Source organism: Schistocerca piceifrons, chromosome 2 (assembly GCF_021461385.2).
Source record: "Schistocerca piceifrons isolate TAMUIC-IGC-003096 chromosome 2, iqSchPice1.1, whole genome shotgun sequence".
In the NCBI taxonomy this organism is placed as follows: domain Eukaryota; kingdom Metazoa; phylum Arthropoda; class Insecta; order Orthoptera; family Acrididae; genus Schistocerca; species Schistocerca piceifrons.
This window is the reverse complement of record NC_060139.1, coordinates 833,976,240-833,991,267: the sequence shown is the minus strand read 5'-3', so window position 1 is coordinate 833,991,267 and position 15,028 is coordinate 833,976,240. Positions and strand designations below refer to the sequence as shown.

General features: G+C 40.1%; 1 protein-coding gene across 1 annotated transcript in view; it reads left to right on the top strand.

Moving 5' to 3' along the window:
- Nucleotides 1–402: 402 nt before the first annotated feature.
- LOC124776409 (methylcrotonoyl-CoA carboxylase subunit alpha, mitochondrial) overlaps nt 403–15,028 on the top strand; it is a 112,186-nt gene continuing 97,560 nt past the window's right edge. The window contains exon 1 of the mRNA XM_047251393.1: nt 403–592. Within this exon, the coding sequence (XP_047107349.1) occupies nt 534–592 (59 nt within the window). The 5' untranslated portion in view covers nt 403–533. The remainder of the gene's footprint in view (nt 593–15,028) is intronic.

Here is a 15,028-nt window from a genome sequence, read left to right as displayed (position 1 = left end):
GTGTGCTAATGTTACAAGAATGGTTACACAACGTACACACAATTTGTAGTTGTATATATTCAGGAAGGAAGATTGGATTTAAAAGTCCCGTCGACATCGAGGTCATTAGTGACGGAACACAAGCGCAGAGAGGGAAGTATATCCAGTGTCCTTTCGAAGCTACCATTCGGCATTTGCCTGGAGTGATTTAGGGTATTCACGGAAAACCTAAATCTGGATGGCCGGACGCGGGTTTGAACCGAATGCGAGTCCCGTGCAACCTCGCTCGGTGTGTGTGCGTGCGAATGTAAGAAACCAGACTCTTACTGATTTCTGTTTCTGTTAGTCCTGGAACTTTGTTCCGTCCCTTCAACGGAGATGCGGCATTGCGCCGTCGATACAATCTTTGCACATTACATTTTTGCATTACGACTGTAACACGTGGTGATGTTTACAAGTTGGTGGAATGTTGACTTCTGTGTGAGTGACCTTGAATGATTGTGCGTGATGTGGAGTAGTGATTGGCCAGTGAGATCTTAATCAAGAACTTCAAAATGTATAAAATTAACGTTTCGTTAGCGTGCTTATTATTCGGAAAAGCTCATATCAAACAGTAAGTTTTGACAGCCGGATTGTTTGTTAAAATGGAATCATTCATATATGGAAAGATCAGTTTTTATGCTTTGATCCCGACAGGCTCCCCTGGTATTGGTTTTTGCTGGAATAAAGACGCTAACTATAGTTTTCACGTAAAAAAGTAGACCGGTATACGTATGTGTTTAACACATCAGTTGCCCCTATGGCCTCTCCTGTACGAAGTAGTTATACTTGTTGTTTGTAAGATTGGCCTGTAAATTACAAACATAGTCTACTGGAAAAGAGAGAGAGAGAGAGAGAGTGAATGATTACTCGTATAAAAAATACTTTATACAGTATTCACAGTGTGTCTTTCTAGGCAGTGAACACGAGGAAAGTAGTTGCATCTTACTATCTGTAAAAATTTTGAAATCAATTGTTGCTATTTAGGGACCGATGGCCTTAGCAGTTTGGCCCCATAAAATTTACCAAAAGAAAAAAAAAAACATTGCTATTCTATATTCATCGCATCAGAAACCTTCCCCCGAACTAGGCTATTACAACTTTCAAATTCAAATATGGAATATATTTCTATTCAGCTATTGAAAGCAAAGATTATTTTCTAATGTGCTCATATCAGTATTGTTAATGGGTGTACTGAAGTATTCAACTTTTGCCTCTCTCAGTAGTTTTATATCAAGGATGCAGGTTAACTTTATGCAGGTTAACTTTAGTAGATATCATAGCTATGACTTATCCATGCAGACAACGATACAATCATAAGTGGTGAAAATTGTGAAAAACGATCCCTAAATGGAGGGATGAGTTTCTGATAGATGCTTGAATAGACAAGAGAGAGCAGTAGTTCTTAGTTGAATAAAAAATCAGCTGGAGTTGAGAGAGTCAAGTCATTCATAAATCTTGCATTGAAAAGCCACACCTCAGTGATCGTAACTTTTCTTCTCATGTTTTGAATAATGAGTAATAATACTTCAGTAAGAAGTTTTAAATTTTATAGTCACAGCCCAAAGTTTTGGTATTGACACATTTTGAATTATATACAGGAATGCTTCATAATTCTCACTGTAATTGTGATTGGGTTATACACTAAACTAAGTGATGGTTTTGTGGTCAAGAGAATCTAGGTTAGTGTTGCGGTCATAATAATAACCCAAATTTTCCTAGAACACCCCAAAACAGTAACACAGTGTATCAATGTTCCAACAGTTTATCAACACTCATTTTCTGCACAATGATAGCAGAAGTTCTAGTATGGAAATAATGAACAAAAATTGACAGGCAGCCAGTTAGTTGAAGTTGAATGATGAGTGGAACACTTAAAAGATCAGAAGAAATTCACCACAAAAAGTTGTTGCTTAATGTGTGACCATCAGGTTGAAAAACTTTACTGAGAAGATTAGGTATGGGAAAAAAAAAAAAATTGTGAGGTCCCTATGGTGATTGGAAAACTTCACATTAGTTGATGGTTGGAAATTAGATCAGGATTCTGGCATTTCATGTAAAAAGTGTAGTGGCAACTCTGCTCAGCAAGCAAAAACTAAAGATTGCCACATTGAGAAACATTCACTTCTTCTTCTACTTCTTCTTCCATCCAGGTGTTTGGCAGGTTCTCTTGTGACAGTCTCATCAAAAATTCTCATGCCATCTCTTCATTGACCGAATTAGTGATGTTACAACCATGTTTGGAGGTAGTGTACCATACCTATCTCTACTTCTGCTGTCAATTTATTAACTTAAGAGTTTACATTCATTTTTCTATGAAGCCTTGTAGCTTGTGAGATTTTTCAAAGGAAACACTTTGTTGGTGGTGGCTGTCTTTTTTTATTGTTCGAGTACCATCTTCGATTCACTTCATGTGATTACTATACTGCTTATCATATAAATTGCGGTGACCTCACAGTCCAGATGCTGTTGAAATGATTTTTGCATCTGTACCAGTAGGTTTATTTTACTGGATTTGCATTAAAATGCAAATGAATGTGAGTACAGCGCTGGATGCTGCAACATTGACTTCACTGCCCATTGGTTTGTTTCTGACAAATTCTGCTGCAAGAAAGCCACATTAAATCCTTAGTAGCCATTGTGCAGATGTCATACTTCATTTGTTCACTCATTCCTGTTGGTATTCAGCAAAGAAGTCAATTCTCATTTATTTCACTCCATGAACTCTGGAAGGCACTGCAAAAAACTTTCATGAATGCTGCAGACTGAGTGTTACTTTATGGGTTCAGTTGCTGAAAGTGTTGTGCACTGATGTAACTTGTAGGTGGACTTTTTGTTGTCAACATAGTGAGTTCCTTGTTCTGTTGAACACCACCACATTTCATTTAGTAGGTCTTTGCACCCATATTGCAGTTGTAATAGTGAATTTTGTGGGTATTGCTCTACCATTCCTCTTACTTTGGAAATATGTTCCACTAGTAAATCTGACACGACCTTGTAGATCATTTCCATGGTGTCTTGGACAGGTTCACATAGGGGCTGGACTTCAGAGTTCAAGGCAACTTTAACAGCATTTCTTTCCTTTTTATGGAGCTTGTCTTAACTACTACTTTTCCATCACCTCAACCACAACATTTTCTGCTAGTTAATCTGCACTCATTACTTACCTTCATAAATCTTCTGGCTAAAAAAAAACCACACTAACAGTGATGGATGATTGTGGGCACAATATTTTGTAAGTACTGTATTGCCACTCACTGTTTGTAAATTCATCAAGCATGACATCTGAAGATGAAGCTGATTTACACTACTAATCCTCTGATGATGTCATCAGTTACCATTAGGATTGTTGCAGCTTGTGAAATTATCATTGCCCTTTGTCACTCATGCAGAAATGAGGTTTCCCCTGTAATTAGTCACAAGGTTCCACATTTTTTAAGGAAATTGGATATGGACTTATGCCATCTCAGATAGTAGTAATATTCAGTTTCAGAACTTTTATTTGTTAACAAAATATGTTAGCCATTTATGTTATGACCCTAGCTCGTTAAAGGTTTTGTCTGAAAGCTAGTAAGTTTCCGCTCTTTTTTTTATATGTCTGTCAATGACTCAATGCTTCTACTATTCAGTGTGTGGCCTCTTTTACTCCTGATTTATTAACAAAACATTTTGTTGCAACACAGCCAACTAACAATTGACACATCAACACCAATCAACAAAAGAAACTGTACATTATTGTATTGTCAGAGCATCACAAGGAGTATTTATGTTTCTTTCCAAATGAAGTCTTGTAACTTCTAGCACACTTAAGGAAGACACTGCACAATTTTATTCCCACGTTCTCTCTGACACTACATATGGCTGCATTGTGACTGTTCCACACACATCATTCATTACTTCTAACAAATCAGGTAACAAATACATTTGACTCACCTCCTTAGTGGAGGTCGCTGATGCACTCTTGTGCAGTGATGCACAACTCAGCTATGAAAATTTTCACTACCAGTATTTGGCTGGTAGGGGAAGAAGGGATGATGACGGAAAGTTCCTGATCTCCAGTCTTTGTGCCAATGCCTTCGATTAAATTCCAAACCTCTCCACATTGTCTTGTGAAGTGAGGGTGTGTGACATTTTTGTTTGTAATGAGGCCAGTGTATGGGTAAATTAAGCTTTGTAGTTCCTTTGATGTTATTTTAGAGTAGTAGATTATGTGCCAGCACCAAGTTTCACCCTCTACCTTCCTTCCCTCCATCCATAACAACATAAACCCATACACACTCATCACAGTCATCCACGTGACACAGATACACACTTGACAATTCATAACAGAGCAGAAGAAGGCAATGGTAAACCAACTCCACTTGGACATTACTATTAACAGCGATGCAGGATTCCTGCGTCTGCTTCCCGAAACTCATTCACTGAGTATGGGACTATTCACTGAGTATGGGACTGTTTAGACTTGAACCAAGGAGTGTAGACAACGAATAATTACCTCGGGTGTACTACAGTGTCTGAATCCTCAAATTGATTGATTGATTGATTTTTATTGCCCAAAAACAAGACATTTACAGGGATGTGAAGCTTGTATAATCAACGTCAATAAATGTACAAACAACAATGACAATAAATACACAAATAATTAATCTATGTTAGAAATTATGCTCACAGAAATCTTCCATTGTATAAAAACAATCTTGAATAAAGAAAGTTCTTACAAATATCTTAAGTTTTTTCAGCTCCAGACTCTTAACTGACTCTGGTAGTTTATTAAATAGTTTTACAGATGTGTATTTGAAGCTGTTTAGAGTTTTGGTATATGAGCAGTAGTCTTTTCTTACATCATTACAGTGTCGTGTGTTATAACTATGTACATCAGAATTCAGATCAAAACTAGACAAGTTCTTTTTAATGTACAAGACACATTGAAATATGTATATACATGGCAAGGTCATAATACTAAGTTTAATAAATAATTCTCTACAGTGAGTTCTAGGTGGTACTTTACATATCAGTCGGACTGCTTTTTTTCTGGGCTGTAAATAAGCGTTTTAAGTAGCAATTATTTCCCCACAAGATTGTCCCATGCGTAAAATGAGAGTGAATATAACTAAAATAGACAGAAAGCAAAATTTTCTCATCTACTCTTGCTTGTAATTTTCTGAGCATAAATATTCCTTTAGAAATTTTTGGTGTTAAATAATTCACATGTGCCTGCCAGCCTAAATTATTTTGCAAAACAATGCCAAGAAACTTTACAGGAACTGTCTCTAAGGTGATTCTATTGTTATAAGAAATGTTTAATTCCTGTGTTTTATTTATGTTCATAGACAGGCTATTGGCATTACACCAGTCAGAAAGTAGATCTACCTTGAGTGAGGTAGAGTTACTTATGTTATTGTTCATAGGCACTGTAACACTTAAACTGATATCATCTGCATACAAGTAACAGTTTGTAGTATCATCTATTACATTGCTAGGTAGGTCATTCATATATAATATGAACAAGAGAGGGCCCAAGATTGACCCTGGAGAACACCATGGTTAACGGGGGAAAGAAACTAGAATATTGGTTATTGAAGTAAACAGTTTGAGATCTATTAGATAAGTATGACTGAATAATTTTAACAGCAGAGACTGAGAAACCTACAGTTTTTAATTTCAGCAGCAGAGTTTTGTGGCACACAGTGTCAAACGCTTTTGATGAATCAAAATACTTTGTACTTACAATAAATTTTTCTTCTTTTGCTTCAAGACAGTTACATATATAGCTCATAACAGCATCACATGTTGTTAGATTTTTTCCTAAACCCAAACTGGCTATTTGAAAGTAATTGATGAGAATCTAGAAAATTGATTATTTGAATACTCATTAGTTTCTCAGTGACCTTGGATAAAAGGGGTACAAGAGAAACTGGCCTATAATTGCTAGGCAGATTATTGTCACCAATTCGTTACCTGATTTTCCAGTTCATCTTTTAATAATTGGGAGTAAGCTATGGTGTTTTTTTTTTTTTTTTTAAGGCGACAGTTTGGTGTGTTTCAAACAAATGTGACTCATCAATCTCGTATATGTGGCACATTAATTACGTTAACATCCTCTGTGAAAACTACCACCGTAATCCAGTATTTTGAAGTTCAAAATAGATTTGTGGGTGTAAATAATGTGAACACCTGTATACAAAACCACCATATTTCTTTGAGGTCCCTGGTACTTGGATAGCTAAAATTCGCATGAATGTGTGACACATCATTGTTGCCACACTGGTTGATAGCACCACTGATCAAAATTGACTGTTTTTATTGTATTCTTCAATACTCCCCTAGAAACATTTCACACTTATCTGAAAATAAGATACTTAGTCTCATATTCTTGTTATATGTAGAAGATCTGTCATTGTATAGCCAAGCAGCTAAAGTAATTCTCTTTTCCAATAATGATTTTATAATGACAAAACTGTAACACTGGAAAATATAAATAAAGCTTTCTTGAAAATTATTAACTGGTTGGCTGCGAATTAATCCTGGCTGTACTTATTTAAAACACAGGACACACAATTTTGTTCTGCTCAAGTCCTGGCAACACCATTAGAATTAATGCGTAAAGGAAAATCAGTAAATGAAACAGAATATTCTAAATTCGTAGGTGTTTATATTGATAAGAACAATACCTGGAAGACTACAGGTAATAATAGATTAAGAGATGCAAAATATCAAAAACTTGACTTTTATTATTTTCACTTGCTAATCTAATATGGCATCATATTCTAAAGTAAGTCTTCATTTTGGAAGAAAGTGTTTGATATGCAGAAGCCTGTAATAGGATATTATGTGAGTTAATTGTACTGAGAACAGCTTCATACTACATTTACTCCATTATGAAAATAGGAGCCCACACTCATTCGCAATTTGAAATCAATAGCAACATTCCTAACTATAATACCAAAGAAAAAATGATTTAGGTTATCAGTCTCAGAGCCTTAGTGTGGTACAAGAATATGATAGATACCAAAATTAACTTAAGAAACTGAAATGATACATATTTGTCAATTACTCCTATTCCATAGAAGAATTTCTAAACAGGGAATGACAGTATGCTTCTAATTGAACAGAAGTTCTTCAACTCTCCATCTAATTATTGTAATTGGAGTGAGCGAGAGAGAGATTGAGACTGTGGGCAACTTCCTGTACTTTGATGACATTGTCTCTTCAGGTAGTGTTATACACTAAGAGATCAGCAAAAGAATATAAAAAGTCTAAAGTCTACCATGTTGTACATTAGGTACTTTGAAAGGAAATGCTTCCATTGCTTTCAGTAATGACAATATAATGAAAAGGAAAGATTGCCACTCACCTTATAGTGGGGATGTTGAGTCGCAGGCAGGCACAACAAAAAGACTACTAAACATGTAAGCTTTTGCTTGGAAGGCATTTTTCTGGAAAACACACACACACACAATGTGCGCAAACACAGCGTACACACTCTTAACCACTGTGTCTGGCTATCGAGGCCAGGCTGTAAGCAACTGGAGAAGCAACGTGGTTGGAGGGAGTAAGGAGGAGACTGGGGAGGGGAAGAGAAGGGAGGGAAGGGTACGGATTGGGGCAGGGAGGGGGGGGTCAGTAAAGTGTTGTTTTTGGGAGCATACAGGGATGAGATGGAGAGACGAAGGGCAGCTAGGTGCAGTCTGGAGGGGAAATGGAGTGGGGACAGGGAAGGGGATAGGTGGGTGAAGGACAATGACTAACGAAGGCTGAGGTCAGGAAGGTCACGAGAACATAGGATATATTGCAGGTAGAGTTTCTAGCTGCATAACTGAGAAAAACTGGTGTTGGTGGGATGGAAGCAGTCATTAAAATGAAGAACATTAAGTTGGGCAGCATGCTCAGCAACTGGGTAGTCCAGCTGTTTCTTGGCCATAGTTTGTTGGTGACCATTTATGTGGACAGTCAGTTTATTGGTTGTCATAACTACATAGAACAAAGCACAGTGGTTGCAGCTTAGCTTGCAGATTACATGACAGGTTTCGTAGGTAGCTCTGTCTTTGATGGGATAGGTAATGCCTGTGACCAGGCTGGAGTATTTGGTGATAGGAGGATGTAGGGGACAGGTCTTGCACCTGGGTCTATTACAAAGCTGAAAGCCTTGAGGCAAGGGGTTTAGCAGGGGTTGTGTGGGGATGAAGATCTTATGTAGATTCGGTGGGTGGCAGAAGACCTCTGTGGGAGGGGTGGGGAGGATAGTGGCTAGGGCATTTCTCATTTCAGGGCACGACGAGAGACAGTCAGAACCCTGAAAGAGAATGTGATTCAGTTGCTCCGGTCCTCTGTGAGTGTGAGTCATGAGGGGAATGCTCCTCTGTGGCTGGACGGTGGGACTTCTGGAAGTGCTGGGTGATTGGAGAGATAAGACATGAGAGATCTGTTTCTGTACAACACTGGGAGGCTAATTATGGTCTTTGAAGGCTTCAGTGAGATTTTTGGTATATTTCAAGAGAGACTTCTCATCACTGCAGATGTGATGACTATGGACAGCTAGGCTGTGTGGATGGGACTTCATGGTATGGAATGGGTGAGAGCTGGTGGTTGGGAGATTTGATATGGATAGATGTACTGATGTAGCCATCTTTGAGGTGGAGGTCAACATAGAGGAAGGTCCCTTGTTGAGTTGAGGAGGACCACATGAAGTGAATGGGGGAGAAGGTGCTGAGGTTCTGGAGGAATGTGGATAGGGCGTCCACACCATTGATCCAGATCACAAAGATGTCATCAGTGAATCTGAATCAGGTGAGGGGTTTGGGGTTCTGGGAGGTTAGAAAGGATTCCGCCAGATGGCCCATGAGCACAAAATGGTGCCATATGGGTGCCCATTGCCATAACCCGAATTATTTTGTAGGTGATGCCTTACGACTTATCTTAGAAGCTAGATTAAGGAAGGGCAAACCTACGTTTCTAGCATTTGTAGACTTAGAGAAAGCTTTTGACAATGTTGACTGGAATACTCTCTTTCAAATTCTGAAGGTGGCAGGGGTAAAATACAGGGAGCGAAAGGCTATTTACAATTTGTACAGAAACCAGATGGCAGTTATAAGAGTCGAGGGACATGAAAGGGAAGCAGTGGTTGGGAAGGGAGTAAAACAGGGTTGTAGCCTCTCCCCGATGTTGTTCAATCTGTATATTGAGCAAGCAGTAAAGGAAACAAAAGAAAAATTCAGAGTAGGTATTAAAATCCATGGAGAAGAAATAAAAACTTTGAGGTTCGCCGATGACATTGTAATTCTGTCAGAGACAGCAAAGGACTTGGAAGAGCAGTTGAACAAAATGGATAGTGTCTTGAAAGGATGATATAAGATGAACATCAACAAAAGCAAAACGAGGATAATGGAATGTAGTCGAATTAAGTCGAGTGATGCTGAGGAATTAGATTAGGAAATGAGACACTTAAAGTAGTAAAGGAGTTTTGCTACTTGGGGAGCAAAATAACTGATGATGGTCGAAGTAGAGAGGATATAAAATGTAGACTGACAATGGCAAGGAAAGCGTTTCTGAAGAAGCGATATTTCTTAACATCGAGTATAGATTTAAGTGTCAGGAAGTCATTTCTGAAAGTATTTGTATGGAGTGTAGCCATGTATGGAAGTGAAACGTGGACGACAAATAGTTTGGACAAGAAGAGAATAGAAGCTTTCGAAATGTGGTGCTACAGAAGAATGCTGAAGATTAGATGGGTAGATCACATAACTAATGAGGAAGTACTGAATAGGATTGGGGAGAAGAGGCGTTTGTGGCCCAACTTGACTAGAAGAAGGGATCGGTTGGTAGGACATGTCCTGAGGCATCAAGGGATCACCAATTTAGTATTGGAGGGCAGTGTGGAGGGTAAAAATCGTAGAGGGAGACCAAGAGATGAATACACTAAGCAGATTCAGAAGGATGTAGGTTGCAGTAGGTACTGGGAGATGAAGAAGCTTGGACAGGATAGAGTAGCATCAAACAGGATAGAGTAGAATCAAACCAGTCTCATGACTGAAGACCACAACAACAACAGCCTTCAAAGAAGTAGTAATTGTGGATGAGGATGTAGTTGGTCATGGTGTCCAGGAAGGAGGTTGTAGGTTTGGAATCTGTTGAGTGTTGTGAAAGGTAGTGTTCAATAGCAGTTTGGCTATGGGCGTTAGGGATGTTAGTGTAAAGAGAGATGATGTTAATAGTGATGAGCAGGGCACCATATGGTAAAGGAACAGGAACTGTGGAGGGTCGGTGGAGGAAATAGTTGGTATTTTTTATGTAGGAGGATAGGCTGCAGGTAATAGGCTGAAGGGTTTGGTCTATGAGACCAGAGATTCTCTCAGTAGGGGTACAGTAATCGGCCACAATGAGCCACCCTAGGTTGTTGGGTTTATGTGCTTTAGGAACCATGTAGAAGGTAAGAGTGCAGCTGGTGGTAGAGATGAGGGGAGAGACTGACTCTGAGGAGAGGTTCTGGGATGGGCCTATAGATTTGAGGAGAGCCTGGAGATCTCCTGGATTTCTGGATTGGGGTCACTGTGGCAGGGTTTGTAGGTGGTTTGAACAGAAACAGATCTCCCATGCATTACCTTTCCAGCCACTCACCACCTCCAAAAGTCCTACCGTTCAGTCACAGAGGAGCATTCTCCTTGTGACTCAGTACCACCCAGGACTGGAGCAACAGAATCACACTCTCCGCCAGGGTTTTGGCTACCTCAGTTTGTGCGCTGAAATTAGGAATGTCCTAACCACTATCCTCTCCGTGCCTACCACAGTGGGAATTCTTCCTCCCACTCTCCCACTGAACCTCCACAATATCCTGTCTATCCGTATATAACCTGTGCTCCGAACCCTGTACCTCATGGCTCATATCCCTGCAATAGACTTATACGAAACATCTGTCCCATACATCCTCCTACCACCACATCCTCCAGTCAGGTCACTGGCATTACCTATCCCACCAAAGGCAGGGCTACTTGTGAAACCAGTCATGCAATTTACATGCTAAGCTGTAACCACATGCATGACAACCAACAAACTGTCTGTCCACATGAATGGCCACCGAAATATTATGACCAAGAAATACCTGGACCACATAGTTGCTGAGAACACAGCGTTCTTCATTTTAATGACTGATTCACAGCTTGTGCTCGATACATTGTACCAACACCAGCTTTTATGAACTGTGCAGGTGGGAACTCTCCCTGCAGTACATTCTCCATTCCCGTAACCCTCCTAGCCTCAGCCTTCTTTAGTCATTGTCCTTCATTCACATATCCACTTCCCTGTCCCCACTTCATACCCTCCTATTTCAGAAGCACAGCCACAGTCATTTTACTTCTCTCCTTTTCCACTCCCCCCTCCACTCCTTCCACCCCGTGTCTTACCTCCAGACTGCTCCTAGCTGCCCTATCCTGTTTCCATCTCGTCCTTGTAAGCTCCCACAAATAGCACTTTACTGTCCCCTACCCACACTCTCCTATTCTTCCCCTTCCCCACTCCAGTCTCCTAACTCTCTCCAATCATGCTGCCTTTATTTATTTCAGAAAAATGCCTTCCAGTTGAAAGCTTTCATGTTTAGTAGTCTTTTTGTTGTGTCTGTCTGCAACTCAACATCTCCGCTATATGGTGAGTAGTAAAACAAATTGTGTACGTATATTGAGAAATGGATTGAAGACAATAACAAATACTGGATCAGCTAACAATTTTTACTAGGCAGCAGAAACTAAGTTTTTCCGTTGCAGCCTCAAAGAGAAATTCAACATCAACTAGGATTGGAAATAAACCTACTGGAGGCCCAGGAAGTAAGACATTCGGTAGTATGGCCATATCAAGTGCATGGAACATGGCTTCCCACAGAATCCTCAGAGTGTACTTTTCATCGGAGTACACCTTGTGGTGGTCCAGACAAGCAGATCTTCAAAGACTCCAAAACTAATTGTACCCACTTCCATCAAATATATGAACAAGAACCAGAGACCGACAAAGCACACGTCCATTCCTACACCAAAAACACCCCCCCCCCCCCTCCCACACACACACACACATACACAGATACCCTCGCAACTTCCTATGTGAATAAATTCCATGGTCTCACACAGACCAGGTATACTGCCATAGGGGAACGAAGTGACCATTGTGTAAACAAAAATAAAAGATTTCATATAGACAAAGGTTGGCCACATTTAAATATGCACTGAATTACACATGGATACATGAAAAGGGCAGAAAAATTAATACGACTGATGATTCCTAGTGTGAATAGACAAAACATGTAGACACAATAAAATGTTTGGTTGCATATGATGGCATTTCGTATCATCCATATGATAAAACATTATTGAAGTAGCTATTCAGGAAAAATAGTTGCAAATATTAACAATAAGAATGAAGAAAATGCCATAAGGTTTGTAAAACAGCACTGAAATATGCTTATTCTTTGCCACATCTGCAGAGTGAAATATTCATCCTGGAAACATTGCCCTAGGCTGTGGCTAAGTCATTTCTCCACTGTATCCTTTTGCAACGATTACGTCGTCTTACAACTGCTATGAAGAGGTGGGGCAATAGTTCTTCAGGTTGTCATGATGGCATAGCCAGCCTCCAACACAGGGTGTTGTGGATTGACAGATGATGAGGAAAATAAGAGTCTGTTAGAAGTGAGGGTGGCCACATTGAGATAAATGGATTTCAAGAAAACTCTTTACTGTTACATCAGGTGGTACTGATATGAGTATGAACCCTCATCCAGTGGGTGCAACCTGTCATTGATCCATGGCGTCTTCGTATCAGTACAGTGGAGACTGCCTGACTCGGCATGCAGGTCTGCTGAACTCGATCATTGAACACTTTGCTGCTGATAGGCCATTGAACATGCGTATTTATAGCATCCTCACAGTGAGTTGCTTTGTAGTCTAGTGGTGGTTGCGTGCATGGCTGATTGACCCTGATATGTCAACACATTGCTACCAGAGTCTTGACATACATCACAATGTTGCCGGGGGAGGGGGGGGGGGTTCAAGTTGACTGCGTTGTGAGCCTTACACCTTCGAAACTGATGTGGATCACCACATTCCGAAATGGTATTTAGACAGCACCACTGCATCGTTGCCCCTTTGGGGAAATTCGGTCTCTGAATGTAGTGTGGTGCTCCTCTGATGAAGGCTAGTTAGAACTGACATACATTTAGGAACAAGAAATCTCTCTATGGTTTGTATAGCTCTAGTCACTTTCTGGTTCTAAAACTATGTACACTTGCTGTGTACAAACCCTAGAATAGCTGGTGCACACGTATATTTTTACTTCAGTGGTTACTTTTTTCTGCAGTGTTCTTGCTCGGGTCCGTTGTTTACATAGTCAACTCACTGCTTCATGCAACACTTTCTGAGCTATCCCACAGAGTCTCTAGGTGAAGCTAGTCTATAAAGTACTGACAGTCCATGAAATTCACTCATCCAATCTGCAGCAGTGTTAACTCATAGGCATAGGGTTTTGGGATTCCAGGAATTTTTGTATGATTACATAATCGCTACACCATACCCGTTTGACCTATCTAATATTAGAGAATTTGAGCACAATCACTTTAAATCTGTACCAATCTTTATCAACATAATGAACTCATTCCCTTCATTATTCATCATCGGATTTAGTGATTGCATCTTATTGTCACGTCTTAAAAATCTGCTACTTAATGTGCAAGACTACCACTTGGCTAGGAGAACTAGAACATAAAATGCTGTGACTTGGCAAGACAGCCAAGCCACTATGAGATAGCCGAAAGGCACACGTTTAAGCTCACGCAGGCTGGCGTGAGGTCTGGAACAGTTAAAGGAGTTGAGTCTAGCAAAAAAGGTACGTAGCTTCTGGAATACTTAACTTTAATCCATAATTGGTAAACATCGGTCTGACGGTACATGCATCACAAGATAAATAGCAAATGATAATGGCGCCTTGCTAGGTCGTAGCAAATGACGTAGCTGAAGGCTATGCTAACTATCGTCTCGGCAAATGAGAGCGTAATTTGTCAGTGAACCATCGCTAGCAAAGTCGGCTGTACAACTGGGGCGAGTGCTAGGAATACTCTCTAGACCTGCCGTGTGGCGGCGCTCGGTCTGCAATCACTGATAGTGGCGACACGCGGGTCCGACGTATACTAACGGATCGCGGCCGATTTAAAGGCTACCACCTAGCAAGTGTGGTGTCTGGCGGTGACACCACATAAAATATTTTCAAAAAGAATCCATGATAGTCACAACAATCACATTACACCAGGAGAACTATTGCCCAAATCATACAGCTTCACAGAGAGAACTGTTCAGGATATCGTGCTCCATAAGCTCTCGTGATATCACTGATGTAGTTAATCAGTCACAGATGCACAACCAGCTTCAACCTGTGCTCCATCGTTTGGACTTCTATTTCACAACTAGCCATAGGTGCTCTTACAGCTCCAACCTGTGCCACATTATTGTAACTCGTATTATGCACCTAACACTTCCATCTCATTACATTTTTCCTGGATCTTGCCAAGTTCTCCCATTACGACACCATGATCTTTCACCCACAATTCCCTACCATGGTTCTGGCACTTATCCCTGGCAGATTCTTTGCTATCATGCCTGTTGAACTTTGAAGGACTGGGAGTGTTATAGTGAGGATGCCATAGCCATTGATCCTTCTTGCATCAGTGTGGTATCTCAGTGCCATAATGTGCTGTTTTGACTCAGATGTTGCATGATGAAAAGACAGAAAATCGTACCATAAGATACTATTGCAACCTTGTAATACTTGTTGTAACACTGCTCTATTTTTTATACTGTCAGCTCTATATTTTGACTTTCGCCTACATAAGTAGACAAAGAGATGAATACACTAAGAGATGAATACACTAAGAGATGAATACACTAAGCAGATTCAGAAGGATTCAGAAGGATGTAGGTTGCAGTAGGTACTGGGAGATGAAAAAGCTTGCACAGGATAGAGTAGCATGGAGAGCTGCATC